The following is a 25,746-nucleotide window of genomic DNA, read 5'->3' on the forward strand; positions in this document are numbered from 1 at the left end:
CTGTCCAGAGCCAGAATTTCCAGACTCTGTCATGTAATTCAAAATGTGAACAATACATAACACGAAATCTTATGTATTGGCCTCCTATCCTGTATTACTAATCAAGTTCAAGGATAAGGTTTTTTAAGGTGAAACAAATGGCAATAGCAAACAAATGACTGAAAGCCTTTAACATAAAAACAATTTAAAAAATCTATTTGACTTACAGCTTATTAACAATAATTTGCTGACTATGCACTTAACTCTAAAAGATTCTGTTTCAAGCATTTCTCTCTTTGCGTCACTAAGTTTACTATTATAGATAAAAATATAAAAAGTAGTATGTCTCTCTATAAAAGTGGCTTTTGACTCCCCTGATAAAATCTATAATCTGCAAACACTAAGATTTGGACATGATAGTTATACAACCAAATTTACAAAAATTACTGCAAGTGGCTGAGACCTCTAAGAGTTGAGGATTAAAAGGAATACAAGTTAATGCCACATAATACAGGAATATCACAATGGGATACATTTGGTAATTAGATTTATTTATTTATTTTTTAAATAGTAAGTACAACCTTATATCAGCAGAATTTCACAGTAGGCTTTTCAAGTATTTGATTTTTGGTTTATGATAATTATGTGTAAACCACTGCTTTGAGTGCTGTTTTCAACAATATGCAAAAATCACACTTGATTTAAGAACATTCATTTAATAATTTAAATTCTTCAGAAAAACATAAAAAATGAATTATCATTCTATTGTAAACATGATCAATATAAATCTTAAGCTATGAAAAAAGATCACAATCCCAAAAAGCAGCACAAATCCCACCTCCTTCAGAGGCAAATGGATACCAAAATTAATAAAAGATATTAACAGAATTGACCTGTCAATTACAATAAGGTAAAGAGGAAACTGTTTTTAATAAGGATGATCCCTGAAAGGTTACAGCTCTGAAAGGTAATGAGGTGCCTTAAAATTTTCACTTGAAAATTCTGCAAAGGCTCATTAATGGTCCATTCAATTACGAAGAGTTGATCTTCTCAGGAAGCGACTTCTACTAGCAGTTCTGGAATGCTAGTTACGACCTGCATTTGGAGGGTGCTGTATTAAAGGTGCACAAGAAAAATATGTTATTAAAACTGCAGGCAACGACTTCACTTCTTCCAAGGACTCTTTTCTGAATACAACCATTTTTTAAATCTGCACTTCAGCTGACTTCCTTGCACATTTATACAGCCTGTCTATCATAGGAAGAGAAGAGGAAACCTTCAGAATTCACAGTGAGGCCACTCTAAAAAAAAGTAACCACCAGGGCGCCTGGGTGGTTCAGTTGACTGAGTAACTTTTTTTTTTTTTAAAGATTTTATTTATTTATTTGTTAGAGAGAGAAAGGGAACACAAGTAGGGGGAGTGGGAGAGGGAGAAGCAGGCTCCTCACCGAGCAGGGAGTCCGACGCAGGACTCGATCCCAGGACCCTGGGACCATGAGCTGAGCCGAAGGCAGACACTTAACTGACTGAGCCACCCAGTCGTCCCAAGTGTCTGACTTTTGATTTCGGCTCAGGTCATGATCTCAGGATCATAGGATTAAGCCCCAAGTCAGGCTGTGTGCTCGGCAGGGAGTCTGCTTGAGATTCTCTCTCTCCATCTCCCTCTGCCCCTTCCCTCTGCATTCTCTAATAAATAAATAAATCTTTTTAAAAAATGAAAGAATGGGGCGCCTGGGTGGCTCAGTTGGTTAGGCGACTGCCTTCGGCTCAGGTCATGATCCTGGAGTCCCGGGATCGAGTCCCACATCGGGCTCCCTGCTCGGCAGGGAGTCTGCTTCTCCCTCTGACCCTCCTCCCTCTCATGCTCTCTGTCTCTCATTCTCTCTGTCTCAAATAAATAAAATCTTTAAAAAAAAAAAAAAATGAAAGAATGACCACCACCCCCAAGATTAAGCCCACAAACATACCAAAATAATTAAACTTACTGCTGCCTTCAAAGCTTGACCTAGATCTTCGAGTAGGTCTTTTTTATCCTCTAAGCCCACAGAGAGTCGAATCAGTGTGTCACTTATTCCAAGGACATCTCGGTCACTCTTAGGTACTGATGCATGGGTCATGATTGCCCTAAAAGAAAGAATGAGCAATTTTTTGATAACTATATTGTATCTGTCTCATAAATTGCAATTATTTTCAGTTTTTTTCTTTTCTAAATATCAAATTCTTCATATGCCCATAATTTTTCACAGGCAAAAAAAATAAGGAATTAAGAAAATTACCTTTTCTGATTATTATTGTAAGATCTTTTATCCTTTCTATACCATCAGTATACTTAATCCAAACACTGAATGTGCCAATCAAGCACTCCCAGGCAGGAGGGAAAAAGATAGCCTCTAGCTGTGGATTTTAACATCTGCCTGAAGGAAGCTTTGGCCAACAGTCATATACTCCATGACCAACCAGCTGGACTTATAAAAGGCCCGTTGGACCAAGAGCCAGCCAGAATTAATTCCCTCCCAATCAATGGATTAATCCAGAATGGCACCTTGTGAGGCAGATCAGGGAAAGACAACCCAGGAACAACACCAGTGGCAACCAGTGAGCATTAGGAATTCCAGCACATAACCCATGAATGTAGAGGCCTGGAAGGATTTTCACAATTAGCTAACAACTCATCATCATTAACATGATAGAAAGGTAAAGCACCTACTGTGGGTCAGGCACTACAGTAAGAACTGGGAAACCAAGAAAAACGAGATATTTGTCTCGGCCCTACATGACGAAGCAGAAGCCAAAGTCTATGACAATTCACAGAACAGAATAGTCTACAGTACATGCCAAACAAGAATGGACAGCAAGGACTGCCAGAGTTGAGAGGAGGCAGAAAACTGTGCGGGCTGAGGCTGAGGCACCATGGAGGAGAGGCTTATAGTCTCACTGAGCCCTACATACATACACTGCTACCAACACTCATCCTTTCTGGGCACACTACCCGCAAATCAATGCCTAAGTTGCTCTGTCCTATCTCACTTCAGATCCATGGAGAGAAAATCTCAGATGTGGTCAACATTTTGAGTATCTTCTTTGATCACGCTACTGAAGTGGTATATGCCAACATCCTCCTTAAAATGTTCTGCCTTGGGTACCCTATGACCCAGCAACTGCACTCCTGGGTATTTACCCCAAAGACACAGATGTAGTGAAAAGAAGGGCCATATGCACCCCAATGTTCATAGCAGCAATGTCCGCAATAGCCAAACTGTGGAAAGAGCCGAGATGCCCTTCAACAGATGAATGGATAAAGAAGATGTGGTCCATATATACAATGGAATATTACTCAGCCATCAGAAAAGATGAATACCCAACTTTTATATCAACATGGATGGGACTGGAGGAGATTATGTTAAGTGATATAAGTCAAGCAGAGAAAGTCAATTATCATATGGTTTCACTTATTTGTGGAACATAAGGAATAGCATGGAGGACATTAGGAGAAGGAAGGGAAAACTGAAAGGGGGGAATCGAAGGGAGAGATGAACTATGAGAGACTATGGACTCTGAGAAACAAACAGGGTTTTAGAGGGGAGGGGGGAGGGGGGATTGGTTAGCCCGGTGATGGGTATTAAGGCGGGCACGTTCTGCATGGAGCACTGGGTGTTATTCGAAAACAATGGATCGTGGATCACCACATCAAAAACTAATGATGTATTGTATGGTGACTAACATAACATAATTAAAAAAAAAAAAATGTTCTGCCTTGGGTGCCTGGGTGGCTCAGTCAGTTGGGTGTCTGCCTTCAGCTCAGGTCATGGTTCTGGAGTCCCAGGATGGAGCCCCGCATTGGGCTCCCTGCTTCTCCCTCCCTCTCTGACCCTCACCCTGCTGGAGTCTGCTTCTTCCTCTGCTCCTTACCCCACTTGTGCTCTCTCTCAAATAAATAAATAAAATCTTTTAAAAATATATAAAATAAAATAAAAAATGTTCTGCCTTTTCAGGCTTTTAATTCCTCAAAAGAGAGTATACACATAAAAATAGGAATTTAGGCCTGTGAGATCAATAGACCTGTACGTGAATCAGCCCCTTCACACACTTGCTGTGTGGGCTGGTAGAAGTTACCTGTCTTCACAATCAATTTCTTTATCTAAAATCATAACAGTAGCTATCACTTATTATAGGCCTACCATGAGGCAGGTACTCTACTAGGTCATTTGTGTGCATTAATTCATTTTCTTTTAAATGAACAGAAGTTGGATATAAGTCCTATCCCAAAAGTTTATCACAGTCATTAATGGAAGGAACATATATAAAGCATTTGCAAGTACCTGGAGTGTATTAGATGCCTAATAAAACATAATAATTCCTAATAATAATTAACATTTATTGGGCCCTTAGTATGAATCAAGGCACTGGCTTAGGGATATTTTTCCCCCATGTTCTCATAACAACCCTAAGAGCTAAGTACAGTGTTATCCACATTTTACAACCGAGGAAACAGACTGAGAGAACATAAGTAACTTTTCTGAGGTTGCGGAGTTAATATGCGTCATCAGGCTGGAAGACCAATCCAGCGCACATTGGCTCTGCTCCCTCCCTCCCCTATTGCAATTCTGTACTCGTTGCAGCGGTTGGGAGTCACAGAATGAGGCAAGAACAGACAAGCCCTGACCTAAATTCACTCGTCCACTGGCAGACATTGGGGATGGCCTAGCTGGCTGGTACATCTGAGGGCCAAGCAACTTTAAACCAAATCCCTGAAGAAATCAGGAGGTGTCGATTCTTAAGAGAGCCTTAAAGTAATACCCATTTTATGACTATGAAAAATAACCCAATTTCATATGCTGAGTGTGCCCTCTTGTGCATCCAGACTTACTAGCAGGCATCTTCTTGAAAGACACAAAAACCTATTTGTGTTATCTTAATTATTTGAGTATTCTTTGGGTATCATACATTTTTTTTCTTTAACTTTATGTGAAACTGCCTGACTCTTCCAAGAAGCTGCAAATTACCATGGAGAGGATGGCAAATGTGTCTAAATTGTGGTAATCCCTGACACCCCTTAACATAGTGCCTCCAGAACAGTTATTCCAGAAATGTGTATGAAAATTAAAACACAGCAACATGCTGGGTGCATTTAGTACTCTTGAAAGTTATCAGGTAATGATGTTCATCACCAGTGCAATATTTACAATACACGAGCAGAGTAACATCAGATAAAATCAGGCTACAGCTCTGGAATGCTTGGTGGGACAGGTAATCAATAAATGATCATTGTTATTTTAATTACTAATCCCATTTTATGGACGGAAAAAACTGAAGCTCGGAGGCGAGTAACTGGTGGAGTAGGTCTCAAATCCAGATCCAGGCTGCTTTTGCCTCCTCTCATTGTTTCTATGCAAAGCCTCAAGAGTGAAGTTGGTAACAGATTCCTATGTGACATCTGAGTAATCAGCAAAACTTTCTGAATCTTTGTTTCCTTATCTATAAAATAAGCTATTGGATCCCTGATCTCAGGCTGCATGTTCTAACATCCTCTGGTGCTTTGATACAATTAGATGAACTGATCGGATCAGGAATACCAAGGTAGATTTTGGGTTTATCTTGCAGATAACATGAAGCCATTCAAGGTTTATCCAGAGAACAGAAAATAAATGGATTCGGTGGCATCTCTGACTGTCAAGGGCATGGAAGTATTTCATCCGTTTCTAAGAAGCCTTGAAATCAGCCCATCTCATAAAAGCCTCCAACCCCCCTTCCAGGGCAGAGTGGGATAGAACAAGTAGCCCCGTGTCAAAGGTCAGAAATCCTAAACTACAACTCTGCTGGAATCGCCTTCAGGCAGAACGGAAGGAAGCAAAATTGGGGAGGACACATACAGCTGAGATTTTTATCAGGGTCCCCATTCTACTGGGTCCATTCTGATTAAATAGCTCGATGCTATTCTTATTGTCAAATGTCTTGAATTACTCCTGATGTTACCAAAGTTAAAACACTGAGAAAAACGGAAATATACTCACGGAAGCTCAGCAAGACTTTCGTATCCTCCCAAGCTCTCAGCCAGAGTAAATAACTACAGCAAAGAAAACATTCATTTAGATCTTTGACTAACGTAAAAATACAAAAATACAAAACTAAATGTTTTTAACAAAATGGCCCTGGACACAGGGTGAGAAATGGTGGTGATTATGAAAAAAAAGTACAATTTGGGCAAGAAGCCCAGAGAAAAAATGAAAATAAAATCTGTAACACTGATGGCACTGATTAGACATACGAGGTGCCAACTTTTAAAACATTACAAGTTGAGGAAGGCGAATCTCTCCTACCTTCCTGATTTGGCCCTCTACTTAAGTGATACTTAACTAACACGAGCCCTAAAACCTCAGCATTATTACGTTTGAGACCTAGTTCTGTGGTTACCCTTTAAATAAAAATCTCTAAAGGCTACCAAGTTATACACACTTGTTAAAATTAATCAATTACTAAATTAATACATACACACTTACTTGTTAAAATGTATCACTTACTAAATTAATACATCCATTTAACTCCCTCCTGGAGTAGGAAAAAAAAAAAAACCTGTTTTTGTTATTTAGTGTTACAGTGTCATAATTTTACAAATATTTTAAAATTACTCTTACAACGGTATTTAATTAAACATACACTATCTTTCTGCTTTTAGTACAACTTTTAGATACCAGTGGACGCTGACTAATCTGGCAGCAGCCTATGCATTAGACCTCAGTATTTAGAACTCAGCCTGTTGCATGAGCTCTGAAAGCCCAGTGTAGGGAGTTACAGAGGCCTCTCTCCCGGGGGCCCTGAGAGCCTCCTGGCAGCGTGAAACATCAGACAAAGGCCTCCCTTCCTTCACCCCAGGCAGATGCAGCCTGGGAGGCACAGGTCTGGAAGCCACTCCTAGGCTGGATTTCAGGGAGGCCTTTGTGCCGTGCACTAGCCACACATTACTTGGAAGTTTCACATAACATTTCATTTGGAAAAGGGGTTCGATTTTCAATAAATCTAAAACCAATGCATCGGGACATTCCGTCTCTCTCAAACTGATGGCCGTGTCCGGAGAGTTCAATAAACAAACATATTCAGATGTCTGCTACTGCACCAAAGTCGTTTTCCAACCCAAAGCATTTCATGAGAAAGAGGTCTGTGGGTGTGACCTGCAGTCCAAAGACGTGAATCTGAGTTGGGTGGAAAGGAGAGATCATGAACTGCTGGAATCTGCCTCGACGATTTAAAAAACCTCGTTTGAGGGCGCCTGGGTGGCTCAGTTGGTTAAGCGACTGCCTTCGGCTCAGGTCATGATCCTGGAGTCCCGGGATCAAGTCCCGTATCGGGCTCCCTGCTCAGCAGAGAGTCTGCTTCTCCCTCTGACCCTCCCCCCTATCATGCTCTCTATCTCATTCTCTCTCTCAAATAAATGAATAAAAAATCTTTAAAAAAAAAAAAACACCTCGTTTGTAAGTTTACCTTGAGGTTCTTGAGAAACGTCTGAGCATGCTGAAGAGTGCCCTTAATATAGAAGGTGATCATCCCTGGGCAACCTGTGCATTGACGCTTCGCCAGCTCATGCTGAGGATGAGAGGGCAGCCCTGTGATCATGAGGCACAATAAAAGTCTTATTTTAGAGTCAAACATGTAATTTCAGAATGAAAAAATTCACTGTTTGCCTAAAGCAAACTGCAAATAAGCCTAATAATGATGAGCTTTACACCACGTCCACATCTGATGATGTGTTCTGGCCTCTAGCTTCATTCTGACCTATCTCTTCTACCCTCTCCATGCTCGAGCTACATCAACTTTCCTTACACTAGCAGTACTGCACTTTTTTTCATCTCAGGACCTGTGTACAAGCTGTCCCTTTAACGCAGAACATCCTCCCCGCTGACTGCCCAGCCCCTCTATTAATTAGGTCATTCTGTAATTTCTTGTTTAACATCTGTCTTATCCATCAGACTAGCTCCATGTGGAGAAATCCATTTCTTTTGTTTTCGTTTTTGGTTTTTTTTTTTAGATTTTATTTATTTATTTGACAGAGAGAGAGGCAGGGAGAGAGGGAATACAAGCAAGGGGAGCAGCAGAGGGAGAAGCAGGCCTCCCGCAGAGCAGGGAGCCCGATGCGGGGCTTGATCCCAGGACCCTGGGACCATGACCTGAGCTGAAGGCAGACGCTTAACGACTGAGCCACCCAGGTGCCACCTCCATTTCTTTTGTTAATAATTGGATCCCAGGTCCTAGTTCAAAGCTTGCTCCATCGTGGGCAATTAATAAACATTTGTTGAATGAATTGGAATGCCTGTCCATGCCCTTCTAACAAATGCTTCCCATTCAAGGCACAGGCCGAAACTCTTCTCCCTCCCTCCATTCAAAATACATAGCAGTCAACAGCTCTTTAACCTAGGGGACATATAGGGCATTTAATCTCATATGTAGTTCTGTCTTGGCTTATCTAAATTCCCTGAGGACAGGAATCAAGCTTAATTCTCCTGTCCACCAAGACCACGTGGCTAAAACCTCAAAGGGTTCAAAGTAACTATTTACTTAAGACCACACCACAATTTAAAAGACTGGCAAAATAAATTCAAAGAGTAATATATAAGTCTGCTAACTCCACATGAGTTGGCAGAGGTGAAAAAATTTGGAAAGGAAGTAAGACAGCTTCAGGGGAATTTTGCTGCATAAGTAGTAAGTCTCAATTTGATGAGTATCCAGGCCCAACCTAAAGCAGATAAAAGAGCTAATGAAGAATGGCAGACTGAAAAGATTATAAGCAAATCAACTGGAAAGTACAATGCTGCAATCCTGGAACAGGTAAATACAAGCCTTCAAGCTAAAGACCATGGCAGGAACATCTAATGCGTAAAATCAATTTCCTAACATCAAAGCAACCACTAGATCAGAGGCAACACAAGGACACAGACCATCGTCTATCTTCGCCACCAAACCCCCCACAGAGCCTGACATACAGCAGTGTCCAATAATATATAAACAACATAAAAATACATGAAAGCAGCTACCTTACAACAGGTGTCATACACAGATACTTAGGATAACCCATAAAATCCTAGTGTAAGCACATGTTCTTAGAAATCATATCAACATTGGGGCACCTGGGTGCATCAGTCGGTTGAGCGTCTGACTCCTGATTTCGGCTCAGGTCATGATCTCAGGGTTGTGAGAGAGAGCTCTGCATTGGCTCTGGGCTCGGCGAGGAGTCTGCTGGATATTCTCTCTCCCCTCTCCCTTTGCCCCTCCCCCCAACTTGCACACGCTGTCTCTCAAATAAAGAAGTAAATCTTAAAAAAAAAAAAGAAAGAAAGAAAGAAAAGAAAAGAAATCATATCAACATACCAGGATAAATAACCTTTTCTACCCAAGGATTAGATTCCAGAAACTGGGCAACTGCCATTCCATTTTCGAAATGCTTCTCCATTCGGACCTGTAGAGTCTTCAGACCTCGATTGCAGAGGTAACAGTCAACAGGGGATGGAACTGCTCCAAGAGCTGCAAAATGAACATATGCTGGGTTAGTATGAAAGGGGGGGAGAGACCCAGAAGATTCTCTCACTCTCTTTTTCATTATAGTGACTCTGAGAAATGAGCTACAGAGGCCAATGTTTGAGTTTTAGGGGAGAAATTAATATATCAAATCAGAAGCATAAGAATGAAGCCTAAAGTACGCTCAAAGAATGGGCTTTAAAATGAGAGGGGAAATGAAGATCCTGCAAACTAAACATGAACACAATATGAACATAAATAGTCCTTTCTATGATTTCCACTCAATGACATACTGCACATAGTTGAACCTCGTATTTCTTTGAACACGTAGAAAAAACAGCATTCAGCTCCTATTGTTACTGAAAGTTCTACCAACATTCTATTTAGCTTTTGTCTAAAGCAGCCTAGGAGTTACTATGCCTCCAAGGTGTGTACCTCACCTCAACGTTTTATAAATAAAAGGAATTTATCAAGCAGTAATTTTTGTTTTTCCTCCTTGGTGCCTCTTTTTTTTTTTTTTTTTTTTTTACTTTAATGCTTATTTCCTTTATTTATTTTTTTACTTATTTTATTTTATTTTTTTAAAGATTTTATTTATTTATTTGACAAAGAGAGAGACAGCAAGAGAGGGAACACAAGCAAGGGGAGTGGGAGAGGGAGAAGCAGGCCTCCTGCCGAGCAGGGAGCCCAATGAGGGGCTCAATCCCAGGACCCTGAGATCATGACCCGAAGACAGTCCCTTAACTGACTGAGCCACCCAGGCATCCCTTCCTTTATTTATTTAATACTTATTTATTTTATTCCTAATTATGTTTGTATCTTATCTGTCAAATCACAATGGTTAAACTAAGCACCTTCAAATAAATCCTTACCCATACTTGAGATAACTAAACTATCTAAACAGGAAATGGTGTTTAGACATCTGTTGAAAAACATAAGTTTATATATTAAGTGCTAGTTAAAGTTAACCACCATTCTAGACATAAAAGGTGGAGTATAAGAAAGCCATCATTCCAAATGTTTTATCTAAAGAAAAAAAATCTAGTCAGTCTGAAAACTAAAAATTCACTTGGGCTTTACCCAATTATGGTCAAAATCAACATGGATTTGAAAAATAACAAAATTCATCCCTTGAGTCATGTTGTAAAGCCCTGTTATGTCCCAACTATATTTTTATACCCTAATATTTCTACTTCCTTTAAAAACCAGAATCTTTCTCCTCCATTCCTCAGTTCTTCCTAATTTAGTAGAATGCTATTACTTCACAGCATTTAGTGGAACTACAAATATCAAATGTAGTCCCTCTGAGAGAATAAGGGGAATTCTTGGACTTTTTAATACTTACAGTTTTGTAAGAAACGGAGCCTATTATGGAGGCTCTCAGAATTAAGAGACACTAAGCCCATTACGACATCACTGTGGCCTAAAACAAAATAAAAACCTCTAGGTTAAAAACAATGTATGTTTATTCTTCATTCTAAAATTTCTACAATGTAACTTTCACTTGAAAAAAACTCTCTGGGAAAAAGCCCTATAAAATAAGTTTAAATAAACTGTATTCAATTTGACAGTACCAAATATATACATCTATACCTATAACAATGAAATAAAAATCATATAAAAATCAAATGTTTCTTTTTAAGCTGTCAGTAGAATAAAACTATAACCTTTTTTGGTAAATTTTAATCCTGTTCATAAGTCATGAGCATAGTTTTGTCTGCTATAAATGAAATCCCATATTTAACCAAAGTATAAATTTCTTACTTTCTACATGAGTCACAGAGAAAACCTGAATAATAGAAGAAAAAGGATCAAAATATCAAGCCCTGTGGTATTTTCATCTATCCATGGAAAGGAACACTCAAAGTGTAGACTATGTATGTCTTACCATTCATATATTTCGTTGCTGAATACATACAAATATCAGCTCCCAGAGCCAAAGGCCGCTGAAAGGAACAAAAGATTTTCATTTTAAATGGTAATTCACTTGAAAATATGCTTCATTACATGCCTATTTGCTATTATAAATTTCATTCCTTTTCTAACTTTTCAAAAATACACGCATCTTAAAATTTTCCAGGATTTCTCATGGTATCTTTCCCCTCCCCCCGCCCAAATAAAAATGCAAAGCACTGGACCCAGTATTCAATCCAAAAGCACAAATTTTCTGGAAATAGCAGGTAAAATCTGGTCAACAGGTCTCCTGAACTTGTTTCTTTAGAGGATTTGCTGGCTGGTCCTAAGTGTACTGACTAAATTTTACAATGCAGAGATGCTGGCATTTTATGACTCAGTAAACACATAAAATAGTAGACATAAATATTTAGCAATTATTATGTCAAGTGAGTATATAACATGCTTAGATTTTTGATCATTAAAACCTGATAATGTATGCTGTGATTATTCGCTTGATGTGCCATCATCTTGACTCTTAATTACTCTTTTTTTTTTCATAATTACTCTTTTATTATACTAGTTTTGCCAAGTGTAAAGTCACTTAGAAAGAAATTTCTTTGGATTGTTTTCCTCACCCAATTTTCCTGCAAATCAATCCTTTAGTCTTAAAACGTCTTTGTTTATAGTGAGAATTAAAGTTATAATCAACTATTCACTAAAAAATATATTACCAACATCTTTCTATTTACATTTTCTTTTTTTTTTTAAAGTAAGCTCTGTACCCACCACAGGGCTTGAAATCACAGTCCTGAGATCAAGAGTCACATGCTCTACTGACCCCCCAGCCAGAAGCCTATTTACATTTTCTTTAAAAGAAAGTATGTGTGTGTGTGTGTGTGTGTGTGTCTTTTAACCTCACCAGTTGTTTCATCTTTGGAAGGTGTTAGTATAAGGGGCTATAGGACTTTTCATTTGGGGTGTTTCAAAAATAGGATGTTTTAAGTCAGGTGTTACTCAAAGGACTCTCTACATAGGTGTTTGCGCATCTCCAAAGTGATGGAGTCAAACTAGATGATGTCTCTTCCAATGCTAACATTCTGTAAACTCTGTGGTCAAAAGAAAAGGAAAAATGAAAACAAATAACTAACATCTGTTGATATCATTATGTGCTGAGAACCATGTTAAATTCTTTACATATCCCAGGGAAGCACTATACAAAATATTTTACCTAACTCAATAAAATCAGTACTTTTAAGATTCTCATTGTACAGATGAAGAAGAGGGATGAAGAAAAACAAAACAGTGGTGCCTGAGTGGCTCAGTCGGTTAAGCATCTGACTCTTGATTTCGGCTCAGGTCATGATCGCGGGGTGGTGAGATCGAGCTCCATGTCAGGCTCTGCACTGGGAATGGAGCCTGCTTAAGATTCTCTCCCTCTCCCTCTGTCCCCCCTCCCCCATCTTGCAAGAAAGAAAGAAAAGAAAGAAAGAAAGAAAAGAAGGAAGGAAGGAAGGAAAGAAAAAGAAAGAAAGAAAGAAAGAAAGAAAGAAAGAAAGAAAGAAAGAAAGAAAGAAAGAAAGAAAGAAAGAAGAAAGGAAGGAAGGAAGAAAGAAAGAAAGGAAGGAAGAAAGGAAGGAAAGAAAGAAAGAAACAAAGAAAGAAAGAAAGAGAAAAGAAGGAAGGAAGGAAGGAAGGAAGAAAGGAAGGAAAGAAAGAAAGAAAGAAAGAAAGAAAGAAAGAAAGAAAGAAAGAAGGAAGGAAGGAAGGAAGGAAGGAAGGAAGGAAGGAAGGAAGGAAAGAAAGAAAGAAAGAAAGAAAGAAAGAAAGAAAGAAAGAAAGAAAGAAAGAAAGAAAGAAAGAAAAGGAAGGAAGGAAGGAAGAAAAAGAAAGAAAAAACAAAATCGAAGCAGATCATTCAGATTAAAAAGCTGGTAGAAGTAGCACTCACATCTAAATTATGTAAATCGAGAGGTTCTACTCTCAAACTCTGAAACTTTACGATGGTATGTCCATTTTGCCTTTTGTGACATATTTTATAGAAGATCCAGAAGACAAAAGGCAGGGAAGAAAGAGAATGTATCCAGTTTTCCTGAGGGTAAAATAATGAGAGGACCTTTTCAGAAGATCTACTGTATAGAACTAATACATGTGGCCACTTAGGGACAACATGATTCTGATTAACTCAACTGGAATGAATGCAGATTGAAAGGAAGCAAACTGCAGTCCCTGGTATGTGGAAATGTGATGTGGGCTTCAGAAAGGTAGAAAAACTGGACCTATTTTAGTGACAGTAACAGGGGAAAAAAAAGGGCCAGGCCTGATGAGTAATCTGGGCAAGCCCAAGCTAAAACAATGCATGCAATCTCTTTGGGAATATATAGGACTCGCTGTGACTCAGCTAGAGCAACCCTATGCTGTGTTAACTGGCCTTTAGTGCAAGTGGTATATGAGATAAGGAGTTGGGATAATGAACCCAAGAGTGAAAATCACCTGGGACAAACAGATGATGCCAGGAGATTTTCACTTGGAAATAGACTGCTTTAGTGGATGTAAGAAGCAGCCAAAGATATATCATGAGCCAAAGGTAGGTGGCCCATGAAGCTGTCCAAATGCAACGTAGCGAGGAAATGTGTTTGAGGAAAACAAAATAAAACCTGATAGTGTCTTCTCAATAAAATGGAAGAAGGTGAAGAACAGATTTATACAAACTAAGGCAGCAGCCTGTGCCAATTGCAGGGACCCAAAACAAAAGGGGGGGAAATATAAACAACTGAGCTATCAACATCTGCCTAATGCAAGAGTAGCAAAAAATGAGCTGGGCTTTCAGGAACTCTGCAGGATAAAGGTAAAGTACAGGAAGTGTAATAAGAAGGATCATAAAGTACAAGCAGGAAGGAAACAGCGAGAAGAAGGTAAGCTCCTAACAAGGAAAGGAAACAGATTGGGCTACTCGGAGGGAAGAGAGAGAGAACATGTGGGGAAAGGGCAGACAGCTAATCAATTATAGAGCAATCCTTAGATGATCTACCAAAAGGAACAAAATAGAAAGAAGCATCTGGAAAAAAGTAAGAGAAAGAAGAAAAGGAATGGAGGATGAATGGGAGGTTTTGAGGTGGGAAGAGATGTATGTAGAGGAGTAGGTAGGAAAAGAGATAGTTTAAAAGGAGCACTATAAAGGACTTGGTGCTTATAGCTACAGTGTGAAACAGGGAGTAGAAATACAAACAAGGTAAAGCTATAGAGAGCTGGGCGTAGTCCATGGGGCACTGAGGGACGAGAAACCAGAAAGGAGGAAAGTGGAGAAATAATAAGTATGACATACACTGAGATGTCATGCAGTATAGCTTTTGTTTTCCTTTTATTTGGAAGGTTAGCCAGGTTTAATTATATATTTTAATAATAATTTAATAGCATATATTAATATATTTTAAAATAAATATATATGTATTAAATATCTAACATATATGCATTAAATATATAACATATGTTTTTCAGTCACACCATATATATAAAAAAAACACAACTGATTTATAACCAGCACATAAACATTAAAGTCCCTACTATTTATAAAGCACTGACAGATAAAATCACATAATAAGGTCAGCTCTTCAGAGAGTTTACACATCCTGAGAGAACTTAAAAACTTTAATTAAGACAACATTTAAAACACACAAAGTCCCATAATGGATATGAACCCAGGGTTGGTTAAAAAGATATGAGCTAATGGTAGAAAAGGTCCAATTTTAATTCTTTGTCTAACGATTAGATTCCATGAGTTTGATAATGATTTTAATGCAAACAAGTCTTTCCTTTCCTAGTTACAGGTATCTGTAGTCTACTAATCATGCCAAAAAAATCATTTTCATTTACCTGGAAATAGGCTGACATAAAAGTGTTATCCACGACCAAAATGATGTCACCATGTTTATGGACAGTATGTGCACAGGCTTCAATGTCAATCATCTTCAAGCTAGGGTTTGTGGGGGTTTCAATCCAAACAAGCTAAAACATTTCAACAGATGATAATAGTTTATAAAAATACACTGCACCAATATATGTCTCATATATTGTAACCATCTGGCAGACTACACTGAAGAATGTGGGTGATGAAGTTGCAAGGGTTGAATCTGAATCCTAGCCCCCATTAATTTCTGAGAGGTCATAGTTAAGTAACTTACCCTCCATATTCCTCAAATTTTACATCTGTACAACAGGGTTGATAATATTTCATAGAATTGTTATAAAGATCAAATGAAATAATGTTATGTATAAGAAGAAAAGTGCTCAAGTTAATTATTGTAATTACATTCCATTAAAAAGAGGATGGATTTCAAAGACATAATTCAGTGTCTAGGAATTTTGTTCTCAAAGGTAAATAATATAGAACATTAAGATCATAGCCTAGAATTTTTATTAAAGAGAATTATCCCTACAATGCCAAACATATGCTAAATATTAACTTTAAAAACACCAGATGCATGAGAAACTATAAAAATAAGTACCCAGAACTTGAAGAGCATGGGTTTTAAAGTGCAGGAGAGAAGTTACACACAACAGAAAACCTGGTCACAGCTCATTTAAGGAGACAGTATCATATCCCAAAACCTAGCACAGATCAGGCACAAAGTAGATGCTTGACAGTGACTGAGAAGACCAAAGAAAAGAAGAAATTTCTGTTTGTTAAACAAGATGCCACTGTACTGAATGACATTACCTATAGTTTTCTTTTTAAAGGGTTAATGATTCTTTATTAATATATAAATGAGCAAGATATCTAGTTTAATATTCTTCCTACTCTAGACTCTTACAGTAGAAAAGATAAGGTAATTAAAATAATGCAAATTCTACAAGAAATGATTATTTCAAAAATCTGTAAAAAATCATTTCTGGTAAGAATCTATTATTCATATTCATAATAAAAAGTAATTAAAATAAAAATAATAAATACAAAGTTGATTTTGCAGGGACTTAAAAAATCTACTTCATATGATGAGGCAGATATTTCGGGGGGAAAAAAATGTATTAATTCAAGTCAGTAAAGAGCCACTACATAAAGTTCTGTTGACAAGAATTAACATACTCACAATTTGCTTTCCTCCCTTAGAAAGACTCAGACCAGCTATTTTAATAAGTATCTTTTCTCCTAAGCAAGATAAAAAACAAGTTCCTTTGAAAACAAACCTTAATCACTCAAAGCTCACCCCTGTGTTAATCTTCAAAGTAATCATTTGTGTGAGAAAAGGTTTTCATTTTTTAGCATTCCCTGCAACATAATCTTGAGTACAATTCAAACCTTTTAATCATTAGCAAAAAGTTGGAAAAGGCTGACTTATAAAAGACATTGGTCCTTCTTTTACCCATGCAGAATTTAAATGAGGCCCAAGAAAGAATATCACATATGCCATTCACTCAGGCACAAAACACCTTCCGGTGGCATGCAAGCTTCCCAGGATGGAGGCTAAAGATTGCTTGTGGCCCATTCTCTACTTGTAACTATTATTTTGTTGAAGTATCGCTTAAAATTCTTAAAAAGCCAGTATGCTTAGGGTCTGGGGTCTTGGCAAGCTTCCTTTCCTGCAACCCAATCTCTGTGATAACCTCTGTTAGCAATACCAGTTTGGTAATGCAGTACATAATTGTATGCTTTTGCTAACAATTTTTTTTCAGTTATTATGTGTTGGGTACTGCACTGAGCATTTCATATGCCTTATCTCATCTAATTTACACAACCACCTTTCTATAAAGCAGATGCAATTATCCCCATCTTGCAGATGAAGAAATTGAGACTTTGGTTAAATAATTTGCCCATGATAATACACCAACTATGACACAGAATTAGAACTTGGATCCTGCCGTGGAATTCACGTACCTAACCATTATGCGAGAATATTCTGGAGAAGCCAGACCTATATTAAACTTGTTGATGGTTTCCAATGGCTTCTAATAAAATTTGTTATTCAAATTTAAATTATGTCTTCTAGTAAACAAAATGATAAAAACAAAACAGCACACAGAAAACAGACAAAACTGAAAACTGAGTTACCTTGGTTTCTGGTGTAATGGCTGCCTCTAGCAATTTGGTTTTGGAACAATCAACAAAAGAAATCTTTAATCCAAATTCAGTTGCCACCTGCCTGAAGTACCTGTTTGTACCTGAGGCAGAAAAGAATCAGCAAAATGGAGAGGACACTGTATTGAGAAATGTTCACTCCTCATTGGTAGAAATACTTTAAAAATATAAGGAAGTGTCAATCACCAATAAAAGAACAACTAACAGCAAATGTACTTTGGATATCTTGTATAATAAAGAATATAAGGCTTGGATTTTAAACTGAAAGTTAAAGAGTCAAATAAAACACACTTGATATCCACACTAAATGACATGAAGCAGAAATGTTTCTGAAAACATATAATTTCTACTCTTTAAAAAGTAAGTGGCATGCTCCCTGAAACATCAATATATTTTTTAACAATTTCTTCCTAGTACTCAAATTTAAAATAAATGAACCAATGTTCAAAATAAATTTTTAGTCTGATCATACTTTCGCAATAGAAAAAAGCTGGTTATTATTCTTTGTACTCTCTCAATCTTTTTGTTATGTGGTTCTAAAGCTTTAATAGATAAATGAGGCAATACAAATTAAACAACTACAGTTTTATGGTGAAAAAGATAAATCATTCAACTTAGAATAATTTCTCTTATAAACACTGTTCTGGATTTGATTTTTACATAGGCAAATTTCAAGGAAAAATTGCTCTTATTGATAGCCCACCAAAAAAAAAAAAAAAAAAAACAGAAAAGAAAAAGGAAAAATACTCTATGATCAAAGATATACTGAACTTTTGGGACGCCTGGGTGGCTCAGTCGGTTAAGCGTCTGCCTTCGGCTCAGGTCATGATCCCAGGGTCCTGGGATCGAGTCCCGCATCGGGCTCCCCGCTCTGCGGGGAGCCTGCTTCTCCCTCTGCCTCTGTCTCTCTCTCTCTGTCTTTCATGAATAAATAAATAAAATCTTTAAAAAAAAAAAAAAAGATATACTGAACTTTTGATGCTGTATAGACTGACCCTAGATAATAGAAGATTGAAAAAGAATGTAAAGAATTGTAAAAATCAATAGCAATTTTCAAGATTTTGTATCTATGTGTGCCATGAGGCTTTTATAATGCACTATAAAAGTAACTAAAGGTGTGCTATTTCTATTCAACAAACTATCATAGGAAACAATGATAAATACAAAGCACTCTGCAAATTTCTAAGAGGGTTAATATGATTACTGAAAGTCTCTTACATACATTCAACTTTTTGTTAATAGGAGATAGATAAAATGATAATATTCTAGAAATCACATTTTAATTATTTGGAAGCATTTGGAATATATATATATACATACACATATATTTACAAAACTTTTTGCTATTGTTTTGATCATAAAAATCAGTCTTGCTTAAAGGTAAGGGCAACCTGTCTTCTTTACCTTCCTACTCACCACTTTAAATAACTTGCATTTAAACTGTTTAGAATGGAAGTTCTTAAATTTGGATCCATGATGGACTTCAAGGAGTGAAACCCCTTTACCCTAAAATTAAAATGATAAACATTGGGTGTAGTCTTAAGCACACCTTTCCACCTTTGCAGGGAAGGGGTCCATATTTTCAACAGATTTTCCAAAGGTTCCTTAAAACCCCAAGTGTATAAATATGTGGGGGAGATAGAAGGGTGGGTAGAGGCAAGCTCTTTGAACATGAACTGGGTTATAGTTCATCTTCACTGCAGGCAAAAATTTTAAGTAACACTAGAACACTCTCTCTTTAAACACTATCTTCTCTGAGTAGAATAGATCTGAAAGTTGATCAGGTCCAACATCCTCATTCCAGCAGTTTAAGTAAAATTATTATTAAACAATCTCTCTTACAAGCAGTTCCAGAGCATAGACCCAAAATGTTTATACTCTTCCTTTACCAAGTCTGGGTCAACACAGAGGTGTCCATCATACCTTTAAAGGATAATAAATGATCAATAATCCTGGTAACATTGTTAATATAACTCAGGACCCACTTTACTGTCTTTAAAATATCAGCTGACACAACATGCATGAGAGAGGCCACCTACCTCCATACACATCATCCATACAAATAATTTGGTCTCCTGCTTTTAAGAGATGGGCAATAGTCACAGTGGCAGCTAAACCTGAAGCAAAGGCCAAACCTAAAATAAAAGCCAAGTTAGGGTAAGCCGAAAAAGTCAAACCTCTGGGTTGAAAAACACCTACAATATTTCCTTGCATTACTTTATGTTCTTCTCTCTGCTCATATAAGGACAGCCATCACTACAGTCACAAGAAGTCCCCTGATGAAAATACAATTGCCAATTCCCCCTTTCTGTTTCAAAATTAAAATATCTTTAAGAGAAAAAATATACAATTCTGCTTTGGTGGTAACATTTCTCTGAAACACTTCAAAGAAATAATTCTTTACAAAATTCTGAGATTAAAGGCCAATTGCCAATTAAATTACAGTTTAAAAACGACAAGCTCTAAAAAAAGTTTCAAACTTGAGGAACAGAGCTAAGGTATGATTCACTCATTAACTATAAGGATATCCAATTGAGCAAATATTTTAACAAAACTCAAAATCAGACCTGAGATGTGTCTGGCAAATTTGAAAAATTTTGTTTTTAAAAAATTTTAAGTGTGCAATCTCCTTTAAATAAATATGATCCCGAAATCTCACGTAGGACAAAAATAATGAAAACAATTAAAAAAAAACAACCTGACATTGTGTACATTAAACACTATAAAAGAAAATATCCTGACAAAATATCAATGCATCACCTTAATGATAAAAATCACCTGTGACTGGTAGAAGGGATAATTCAATTAACTTGAAAAATGTAATTCTTATAAAATCTTTTCAGAAAAGTTTAGGTTAGAATTAGAGTTCTCTACTCAGCACATCTGTAGTCCAATGGTGAATTCATATAGAAGGATAAACTTCATTTTTAAAGATTGTATCAATTTACTTTAGAGAGAGAGAGCATGAGAAGGGGGAGGGTCAGAAGGAGAAGCAGACTCCCCCACTGAGCAAGGAGCCTCATGCGGGACTCTATCCCAGGACCCTGGGATCATGACCTGAGTGAAGGCAGACGCTTAATGACTGAGCCACCCAGGTGCCCCGAGAAGGCTAAAATTTAAACCCAGTTAAAAACAACTGTGTTTTCTGGAGCCCACTTGAAAAAAATGTCTGCCATGTGAATACTCAGGCTTTACCCTCCTGCGGGAAATAATGTTCACTGTACAGTACTAAATTACAGAAGTTTAGTGTTCAGAAAGAACTCCCCTCATCCAAAACAAAAGACAAAACTCCCCAAACCCCCCAAAACCCACATTAACATTTCTAACCCCGGCACTCTTGCTATGAGAAAACTCGTAAGACTCATTTTCTCTTCACTATTCTGTCCTCATTCAGTATCATTCATATAAAAAATACAAAGATGATTTAATAGTAATCCACTCCCTTCATGAAAAAAGATTCAAGGAGTTAATCCCTAATCTGTCAGAGCATATTATCAAGGGCACCGGGTAAATGTTTGCTGGTGTTGTTTTTAAGCATTATCAGGTGAATGAACCAGAATATCAGAAAGCTTGTATTCTCAGAGGTAGTGTTATAAAACTCAGTTAATATTTATCTATTTATACTGACACCTTCAGATGAAAAGTGCATTCACATGAATACTAACCGGCAAATTCTGCCATTTTGCTTCTATTTTTACCTAATAATTACACATATGCATATTATACCATCTATGGGACCTTGGACAAAAAACTCAATGTCTTAGTAAAGTTTTGAACTAGCTAATCCTTACTCCTTTCCAATTCTAAATTCTGTGCCTCTATGATTTTGTCTATACATGTAAGAATGGGTTCTACACTTCACAAACTTTGAAATGGAAATCACTTACTGTACTTGGCCCCATCCAGTGCCGCCACTGCTCTTTCCAAGCAATTCCTGGTGGGGTTTCCGGAACGGCTATATTCAAAACCCTGAAGAATAGAAGAGTTTATCCTAAGCGATTTAAGTTTATTTATCAGAGTCCTAACAGAGACACCTCCACAATTAGGGGTTCATCCTACGATGATGATTTTCTATTATTCAGTTAAGACATGTCTTGCCATTAAATAGAAGCTTAACATGTCTGCCTTCCCAGGATCCTGGGATAGAGTCCCAGGCTCCTTGTTCAGCGGGGAGCCTGCTTCTCCCTCTCCCTCTGCCCCTTGCCCCTGCTCATGCTCTCTCTTTGCACCTGCTCTCTCTCAAATAAATAACATCTTTAAAATAAATAACTAAATAGGAGCTTAACAATATTGTGGCTGCACTGGTGTGAAAGGTTCTGAAGTCCACCAAACTGGATTAGAATTCTATAGCTGTCCCTTATGAGCTGTATGCCAAATAGGTAAGTTACTTAACCTTTCCTAAAGTCCATCTCAGTAACTATAAAATGGGAATAAAATACAAAAAACTAATTTGCAAAATTGTTGTGGTGATAATGTTATACAATGTATATAAATTCTCTACATGGTGCCTGGTACATGCTAACTACTACAGAAACAGTTGTTTTTATTATTAGCATTATTATTATGTTCAACTCATCTTTACCCATTCATCTGGGGACATCAGGAAAAGGGAATCACCAGAGCCTACAGAGTAAACTTACTTCTAACCTGTATTTCATTTCCTAAGAAATAAGTGATACAAGTCCTGTTTAGCATCCTATAGGAAACTATGAACAGATCCTACAAATGCTCAAAGTTCAGATCTTGGCTCTACATAAGTAACAAAAAGCACACAGTAATTCTTGGCAAAGTGGCTATGCACAATTTCTTAAAATTTGCTCTTTTTACCTTTACCATACTAGGAGTATTCGTTCATTTTATTTAATACTCAAGGGCAGCTTTTAGGAAAGTGAAGCCAAAGGTTATAGGGAACGTCAGAACCAGTATTCATTGACTGAAAATGCTATAATTTTCTCTCCATGCCTCATATAGCATATAACAAAACACAACAACCACTTTTTACATTGTTTCTGATTTAGAAGCTCCTAGTATTAGTAATATATATATATTACCAAAATATGTATATTTTAAGTTTGGTTGCTTTGTTTCCTTGTTTTTGACAAACTGAGTAGACATATTTTATAGGGTTCCAGGATATCCTCATCCCTCCCTCACCATCACCTCCTTGATGTGACCTGTATTCCCCAGACAGAAAAAAATCTGTTTGGATTCATGTGGCTACTGCCACAGAGACGTACCCATGTCTCCATAATTATTCACTGCAGAGATTTAACTTTGGGGTGGGGGGGCATATTTCAGTGGCAAACTCCCACCCTCTGGCCCATTCAATCGCTTTCCAAATGGAATAGGAGAAATAGATGCTTCTCTTCAGCTCCTCAGATTTTCTTTCGTGGTCTTCACTGAGTTCTTAAAGGTACTAAGAGGTGTCTGGTATTTGTAGATTTTACCACCCCGGTTGGCTCTCTGAAAATATTTAATTACTATTATCTGGTTAAATGGTTAACTTCCATACCAAGAGCTAAAGCTTGGACAGTCACATGTTCACAAAACCCTACACCAGCAACAGACTGCAAGCTTGGAAAACAGATTGTGTACACGTTTTGATTCCAAATACAGTAGCTAGAAGCATCCTAAACCAGTTGTAAAAATGCCCTTTAGAACTGTACCTCACAGGTTTTTTGGGGGAGGTGGGGGGATGGGTTAGCCCGGTGATGGAGCACTGGGTGTTACATGCAAACAATGAATCATGGAACACTGCATCAAAAACTAATGATGTAAGGGGCGCCTGGGTGGCTCAGTTGGTTGGGCGACTGCCTTCGGCTCAGGTCATGATCCTGGAGTCCCGGGATCGAGTCCCGCATCGGGCTCCCTGCTCGGCAGGGAGTCTGCTTCTCCCTCTGACCCTCCTCCCTCTCATGCTCTCTGTCTCTCATTCTCTCTTTCTCAAATAAATAAATAAAAATCTTAAAAAAAAAAAACAACTAATGATGTAAGGTATGGTGACTAACATAACATAATAAAATAATTTTTTTAATAAAAAAATTTTTTTTAATTAAAAAAAAAAAGAACTGTACCTCACAAAACAAAGGGCTATGTTTACAAGAATTTTCCTAGACTTATATAACAACACACTAAAGAGGTTTTTGAAGTCTAATCAAAGCTTCGGACCTACAAAGTTTATTGAACTGATTTCCTTAAAAGCTCAGCAACTTTGAAATACTCCAAGATCCCATCAGTGTGTTACCAAAAGGGATTAACAAAGACTGCTCTATCAAAAACTTGCAATTATCTAACTCTAGGTCAGTTCCTTTTGTATAAAAAGTATGTAATACCTGTCCTGCCCTCTGACCTGGTTGTTGTGAGGATCAAATGGAAAAAGTGTAAATGTGAACACCGTGAAATACCAAACTACTAAGCAATTATAATGTACCATAAAGCTTAACATATATATCAACAATTTATGTGGTAGGTACTGGTGAACCCCATTTACTCAGGATTAACCCGAGGCTGGGATAGGTTAAGCAACTTGCACAAGGTCACCCAGATCAGAGGAGGTGGTGTCAGAATTCAAACCTAGCCCCTCTGGCTAGGTGATTTGTGCTCTTAATCACTAAGCCACACTGCTTAAATGATGCAATGGGTTAGATTATTACTAGTATTATTGGAGTATAGCAGAGTGTAGCCTAACGCCTAAGAGTAGGGTTCTAGAGCAGGGTTAGAATCCCAGCTACACTATTGACTAGCCATGTGGCCTTAGGCTAGTTACTTAATATTCCTAATCTGGTTTTTTTTTTCCATAAGAAAAATGAGAACCTAGTCCAGGCTAGGGTTGTTGTGAAGATCCCAGACCATACTTGTAATACATCTGACATACTACCTGTAAGTCTTTATCTAGCCCATAGCAAGTAAATCACTTTTAGTAACAATACAGCCACTGGGCATGATCTTGATTCTAGGTGAGTTATCAGACCCTGAGGGTTTGTGGGGTTTTTTTCAGGTGACTCTACATGTCTTTATAATTTTTGCTGCTAAAGGTAATTCAACAGAGTTATGACCCTCAGTTTTGAACTGCAAATTTGCCAAAATTACACGAATTTCAGTTCAAGTCTATATGGCAAGTTGGACAAACTGTTCCTTCCAGTCCTGCTTATCAAAAGAAATGTGATCACTGGACCAGCGAATACAAAGATTTAGTACAAGGAAGATCACGGGTGTAGTAAACATGCATTCGGGTGCCTTCCTGATGTATAAAGCATTTTATAACTTACCTGCATGGCTTTTTATATATAAGACATCTCTTACCCGCCCAACCCAGCCCCACCCCCCACCTCCCCAGCCAGCCCCAGCTCACCGAGTGCTGGCCGGGAGCCTCTTGCTTGAACGTGGTGGACAGTGAGATGGGGGGCACTACAGCCTGGGAGGTCCATTGCTCGGGTTCCTGGCCCACATGGATGGCCTGCGTGGCGAAATGCTGGAAGCGAGGCTGGAAACCATACGGGGAGGCGTCTTTTTCCTGCATGCTGAGCTGCGAAGGAGGGGAAGAGAAACAGGAGCAAGGAAGATAAAACCAGAAAACTGGTGCGACAGGGCTCGAGACACAAGAATCGGGAGAACCCGAGCTAAAGACAAGGCGGGCTGATGACGGGGAGCGGACAAAAGCCTGACTCCGGGACTCAGGGGCTCAGACCTCAGCAGCCGGCCGTGTGGTGTGCGCTCACCGCAGGCGGAACCAGCGAGACCCAATGAGCGAAGGCCCCGACGCGACCCCCGTTCCTCATTGGCCGGAAGCGGAGGCGTTGCCTGGAGCGTCGCTGGGACCGCCCCTCCCGGAGCCGAAAGCGGAGCGGAGCGGGAGTCTGCGTGTCCACTCGGTGGTGTTGCCTACGGGCGAAATTCCTGAGTCGGGGCCTGGGGGAGGCTGCCGTGCTGGCTCCAGTGAGCCACCCGGGCGTCTGTGTGACCTCAGGCCGGAGGTTCGCCTGAGACAGGGAGAAGGGCGGGCTGGGTGTTGCACCCGAGTAACCCTGTAAACAGGCCACACAGATAGCCTCCTCTTACTGTCCCCAGTGTCCCTGACCCCGACCCCCGACCCCTTTTGTCCTGAGGGCGGTGCTGACCGACGCAAGCAACGAAGTGGAGATTCGTGCGAAAACCGAGGCACAACCTGCCAAATTTGCAGCTTGGGTTCTCATTAACTGCGGCGGCCTGCCCTTTAAGGTACACTGAACTCTGTAATGACCCAGTACCTGCGATAATTGAAACCTGAGTGAGGGTCATATTTTTCTTAAGTAATGGCG

The 25,746-nt window shown here is 38.6% G+C and overlaps 1 protein-coding gene across 1 annotated transcript; it reads right to left on the reverse strand.

Moving 5' to 3' along the window:
• Positions 1-509: 509 nt before the first annotated feature.
• On the reverse strand, positions 510-25,545 carry CTH (cystathionine gamma-lyase). The gene is made up of 12 exons (XM_035018279.1): positions 24,801-25,545; positions 21,337-21,418; positions 19,489-19,584; positions 17,423-17,532; positions 15,250-15,381; positions 11,372-11,429; positions 10,829-10,906; positions 9,337-9,489; positions 7,456-7,577; positions 5,991-6,043; positions 1,965-2,103; positions 510-1,090 (listed from the first exon to the last, which is right to left on the reverse strand). Exons 1-12 carry the CDS (start codon positions 24,966-24,968, stop codon positions 1,064-1,066), a joined length of 1,218 nt encoding a protein of 405 aa, XP_034874170.1. The 5' UTR covers positions 24,969-25,545; the 3' UTR covers positions 510-1,063.
• Between the last annotated feature and the right edge of the window lie 201 nt (positions 25,546-25,746).

This window comes from Mirounga leonina, unplaced genomic scaffold (assembly GCF_011800145.1).
Source record: "Mirounga leonina isolate KUSES-001 unplaced genomic scaffold, KU_Mleo_1.0 Mir_173, whole genome shotgun sequence".
Lineage (NCBI taxonomy): Eukaryota > Metazoa > Chordata > Mammalia > Carnivora > Phocidae > Mirounga > Mirounga leonina.